This window comes from Schistocerca serialis, chromosome 1 (genome assembly GCF_023864345.2).
Source record: "Schistocerca serialis cubense isolate TAMUIC-IGC-003099 chromosome 1, iqSchSeri2.2, whole genome shotgun sequence".
In the NCBI taxonomy this organism is placed as follows: Eukaryota; Metazoa; Arthropoda; class Insecta; order Orthoptera; family Acrididae; genus Schistocerca; species Schistocerca serialis.
Window position 1 is genome coordinate 1,046,041,626 of NC_064638.1, and position 6,000 is coordinate 1,046,047,625.

The 6,000-nt window shown below is 34.5% G+C and overlaps 1 protein-coding gene across 2 annotated transcripts in view; it reads right to left on the reverse strand.

The window, feature by feature from the left end:
- The window catches only part of LOC126414730 (ras-related protein Rab6), a 78,449-nt gene extending 74,298 nt beyond the window's left edge, over positions 1–4,151 (reverse strand). For both annotated transcript variants that reach the window (XM_050083372.1, XM_050083371.1), the window contains exons 1-2: positions 3,928–4,151; positions 1,513–1,571 (exon numbers count right to left, since the gene is read on the reverse strand). In XM_050083372.1, the coding sequence (XP_049939329.1) occupies positions 1,513–1,571; positions 3,928–3,997 (129 nt within the window). In that variant the 5' untranslated portion in view covers positions 3,998–4,151. The remainder of the gene's footprint in view (positions 1–1,512; positions 1,572–3,927) is intronic.
- Positions 4,152–6,000: the final 1,849 nt, after the last annotated feature.

The following is a 6,000-nucleotide window of genomic DNA, read 5'->3' on the forward strand; positions in this document are numbered from 1 at the left end:
ATAATATGATTTTTAATGTAAATATATCTTTGTTACTTTCTGTTTTCTTAGTTTGACATTTGGCACTATCAGCATTTCCCATATCAGTCTACAATTGGCTACGCTATATTACCACCAGGTTGGCTATGGCCAATGATAATGTCATGTCAACAGCAGCACAAAATGGAAGAACTGTGGACACTATGCTTACTTTAGCCAGTAAATTTTCAGAATTTGTTGAGCAATTTCTTTTACACAATGTTACATTGCTGGCTTGTACTACAACGAAGTAATGAGGTTTGAAAAAGGGCAGGTTAATTTCAATTTTAAGTGTTAACACTGCATTCTAGCAGAATCTTTCAGGTAAGAAGTCTGGGATTTGACCAATCTTCTGCTAGGCAGATGCACAACCCCTAAGCCACCCTTGCATAGTAGCTTTGCACAACTGCATAGAGTACACCAGCACACCACCTTTTACATTACCACAACATGCACCTGCAAACATTACAATGCTACAATAGCCATTGTAATTTATAGATCTATATTACCTACCTCAAACCTTTTAATTATAGTGTGATACTACTTCCCTTCATCCCAGGGTAAAAGAATAATGGATAATAATGTAAGAAGGAATGAATGTAACTATGTGTAAGGAATAATCATATTCATGACCTAATAAATATACAATGAAGTAAAGTCACAGAAATTACATGTTGAAAAATTGAGTGTTTATATTTGATAGTAAACAAATTCCAAAACATTGAGACTAGGGTGTATAATTTTCATTTACAAATACTGTTATAACTAATCAGTTTTTCACTTTAAGCACTGCACTAATACAACTGCCCTGCAATATTTTTGTGTTTATATTGGACGAGTAATAACAAAAACGAAAATAGATCAACAGTGACACATTGTTGATGTGCAACAATTCACTGACACAACAGTACACTGACAACCCTTATTCAGTGTGAGAGAACTTAAAAAAGAAAAACACTGATGGATCAGAAACTAGTTAAGTGTTTATGTCCCAAAACATCAATCCACAGTAAGTGACATTCATTTTCTCCATTTTATTTACTATTTTTATCGTGAAATTTTTGTCCCTGTAATGTGAGTAGGGCAATATATTTTTTTGACAAATGTGATTCATATGATATTTCAAACATAGGCAACTTCAATTTAACAAGCTGTCCACAGAATGCAGAAAATATATAGGGAAATTCATATTAATAACCAAACATACCCCCGTTTAACAATTAACCATGCTTAACACGCATTAACAACTGCAACGACTAATACCTTACAACTGCAGTAACCATTTTCAACCATCAAAGTGGAACTCAGTTTCTGGCACATAAAATGCTAGTCTGAATAGTTATTGTAACCAATGCAGAAATTCATCAAGTGTGAGCGAGCGAGCAAATTAATGTCATCTACGCCATGTGGATTTAGGCTACATCAGACATTATTGTAAAATGTCTGAAGTAGGTTGAAATATTTCACATACCAAAATAAGGATGAGGTCATTACCTGATATGTGTTGTCGAAGCTGTCATACATAAACCTTGTGATGAGAGACGTTTTCCCAACTGCAAAAAGAAAATTGTTAATTACAAGCATTTTTGATAAAATGATTTAACAATGCGTGTTATATTATGCCATCAAGTTCTTAAATTGTTTTAGGCAGCTTTCAAAATTCAGCACCAGAAAGCAACAAGCAAACTAGGTCTTACCAACATGTAAAAGAAACACTCCATAAATATTAACCAAGATTAGAGTGTGACACTGGATCCCCCCTCCCTCCAAAGTTTTTATTGTCTTAACACTGATCTGTAGCATAACCCAAAGTGTAGGTTACATTGGAAGGTAATAATTTGGTTGAGAGTTGGCAAAGCCAACAAATGTGAGTGCCAAACGAAGGTTGTGGTACTAAAGTTATCTGCTGCACACCCTACTGTTTATGCTCGTGCCCTATTTAATGCACTCCTCACCATGAAAGCTAAAACTCAAAGATGAATTTAGAAAACCTACATCAGATAATGGATGAGTATTTTGATTCACATTATGTACATAGATCATACATAAACTACAAAAATACAAGCACAGTCCACTATGCAACTTTTACCCTAGTCACCTGTATGTGCAATGTATGTCCTACTTAGTTGGCAACTGTAATTATTAATTCATTTGATATACTTGTTCTTTCTACTTGCTATCTTATTCTGATTTTCTGTTCCTATCACGTTCATAGATGAAACTGCAAGAACATCTGGCAGGAAAAAGGAGTTTAATATCCTGTGAAAACTGCTATGATCAGAGACCAAGCAAAAGCTCTGATTACGAAAGGATGGCAAAGGAAATTGGCCATACTCTTTTCAAAGAAACCATCTTGGCTTTTACCTGGAGTGATTTGAAAAAAACAAAAAAACAGAAAACCTAAATCTGGATGGCCAGATGAGAATTTGATCATCATTCCTCTGAATAAGAGTCCAGTGTTCTAACTACGGCATCACTTCACTTGGTATGAACTGATTGTATCAGTGCCAGATGTAAGGAAGAATTTAGGGTACAACATTCCACCAATGACAAGGCCATTACAGATGGAGCACAATCTCATGTAGGGCAACAATGGGGGACAAAACCAATGGAACTGTTTAAATATTTGCTTTAAACTACTTAGGAAAACCACAAGACAGACCTAAATCAGGATGTTTTGAAGGGAATGTGAAGCCCACTATTTCCTAATGGGATCAAATCAATAGGTGTCTAATGCAGGACATAGTAGTGACCATGTAATACTGTGCTGCTCGCAGTTGTCAATTTGACTTTCAAAGATGTACATATATGAGCCAGATTTACTCATGATATCAATGGAGCAGAAGGTTCTATACAGCAGCAGCACCACTGAAACATGTCACTGAAGATTTACATGCACCTACAACCATATGACTGACAACTGCCTACTTCTCCACTTCACGTACATTATAAGAGAAAGCAATTAATTTCCATCACTTCTAATTCTTAACCATTTGTGAGTGATGTTATTTACACATTATTAAGAAATAATTGAAAAGATCAATACCAATAGCAGTGAATGAGAAAAGTAATGAAGAAACAGCACGAGGATTGCAGTACAGTGACAAGACAGAGGGATGTTTTGCTATTATTACATACCGCTCAATATTCAGGCTGACAAACCGAAGTATTATTAAATATTACATTCTAAGTTTCAACTACCCACATTCTGAGCCTGACTGTCTCCTTAATCGTGAAAAACGTACGTTGCTGATACATAAAAACGACGTTGCTGATATATAAAAACGTCACGTACATTATGGAAATTGCTGAAAGTTCCTAACATAAAAAACAATGACATTTAATACAGGGCATGTACTATTTACAGAAAAACAACAAATTACATCTATCTTCAGTGAACTTTGCATCAACATATTACGAGAACAGAAGAATTTAAAAATAGTCATTCGGATTTTCGCACTTTTGTCTCATTTAGAAAATTGGTAATTTTTATGAGCAAACTTAGTATGTCGTTTCCGCAATATTTTATAATACAATTTATGAGTAAAATACGGAATTATATTTGCTGAATTTTATGGGTTAAATGGTAATACGCAAAAACATCGATGAAAGTTTGTTCTCTATTAAGTAAAGGAACCCGTCACTACCGCAGAAAGCAAATATGTTGTATGACGCCCGTTATTTACATCTAGGCAAAGCAACAGCAATGTAAAAATAGGTACACAATAGTACTAACAAACTTAAATTACGGTATGACAGTAGTTGACAGGCGGATATGAACAATGCACGTCATGTTTCGAAAGTACATAGTCTAGTTGCCAATAAAATAATCAGAGCATGATCACGATATATTGCTCGTAATATTTAAAGAGAATACTTTTATGCTGAAAACAGTAAAGCACAACTTACCGCTTTGCTCTCCTAAGAAAACTAATTTAAACTTGCGTAATGGGTTGCCGAAATCGCCCGAGGATGACATTTTTCGGCTCGTTTATATAAATTAGTACGTATATTAGATGTAACTTTTATGCAAACCGTTTCACAGAAACCATTAAACCACGAAAATTGACAGCCCCTCCTATTAATCACTAATCCGCCACGTTACGACGTTACAGGCCGTGACGTCACTACAATCCCACTTCTGTCATAGATAACAATAGGTGGACTATTCCAGAGACGTACAATATAGTTCGATAACTATGGTCCGATAAAACAGGCGATCAATGATTATTTTTGGAATGATCATATAAGAGGTAGTACACGGCTCTCAAATTAGTTATAATAATATATATAATCAGAGTTTTTAGGATATCAATAAAAGCGTTAATCCACTTCAAAGCTTTTCATGTGTTATATAATTACATCGTTATTGCCAATAAGTTGTACCTTTTTTCGTATAAATAGAAAAAGAGCTTAGCAAATTATCACAACAAAATCTTAAATGTTCGATCACACAAAATATCAGCAAGCATCTCCGCCTTTTATCAGACGCCGTCAGAAATTTCAGATAATATGTGAAGCTTTATCAAAGTGCTTGCATTTGTGCTTCTTTTTTCTACTTTTACTTTTCGTTCTTTCTACTCCCCAAAATTAATTCAATGTCTTCATCATATATGATGATATGATGGACAACACAGAGTTCAACAGTCACTTACAGTGTGCATAGCGTAAAGCCACGTATTCCTAACTAAGGTTGTAGTTGTGTTTACACTTCCCTGATAAAATAAAACGAGGTAGCTTAGTTTACGTTAAAATTTGCAGGAAATGAGAAAACAATGGTTCTCACGACAAATGTAATTTTCTTGCAGTCAGATTTCACTTGTAATATCAGACAGTGTCGGAATATTGGGAGAAGTTTTTAGTTTGATATGGATATTATCTGCCAACGCTGACAGCCCTTTTTAGTAACGCAGAGGACTCAGAGACATGTAATTTTGATACAGCACATTTCGGTTGCATATATCGAGGAAAAATTTGAAACAGATCACCAAGAAATCGAGTCTTAGAAATCCAGTCCGTCTGTACTGGTACTAGTGAGTGGCAATAACAGGTCCAAAAGAGAAACATTGTAGTGAACATTTCTTCGAAAAATTGTACAATATAGAACAGTTTTATTGAAAAATACATAAACCAAAATACTCTTCCTATGGAGAAAATTTAGTCACTACAATAGCTTGTAAAAATACGGGATTATCACTGAATTTACACAAATCCGAACTTTAGAATGAAGTCTGTAATGGAGAGACATTCATGCTTTAATATCCACTCAGATATAGAGCGAAATAACCTAGTGAAGGTCAGCGGCTGATAGCAAGCTCCTAATTGACTCCAATGAGTAGAGTTGAATATAGTTTTATTGGTCCTGGTAATCATATTGTACACAAATAGTACATTTTTATGTAGGACAAGTCGATGTATAACAAAATATAATGTTAAATTTGCATTAATTTCATTATTTCTACATTAAATGAGCTCTGAGTTACAATATACAGAGCAAATATTGTACAAAAATAAAGAGTAGATATTTTAAAGCAGAAAGAGCATATACTGTACTGACATATTAATATTTGTATTACAGGAACATTTACATGGTAAATCATTAAAGTTCTAGTAACATTTATATGATATGTCATTAAGGCAAAGAGACAAATTGTTACTGAGCTTCCTGAAGGATCTCGTGGAGGCGATAGAAGCAGTGATGAGTCATATATGCCTTAGCAGTTGACCTGAAATTTGCCTGCTCATTTATTGATTTAATTTGTGGGGGACGTTTATTATAAATAACTTTCCCATAATAAAGAGTTCCTTTTTTATTCAAGGTGGTATTGGAGTGGTCTAAATGAAAGTTTGCTTTTTGGCTGGTGCTATAGGAGTGGATATTTTCATTTTTCTGGAAGAGAGTGGGATTTTCCGTTGAATATTTTTTCACAAAAATGGTTGTCTTATACACATATATACATGGAAGTGGGAGGATTACTAGCT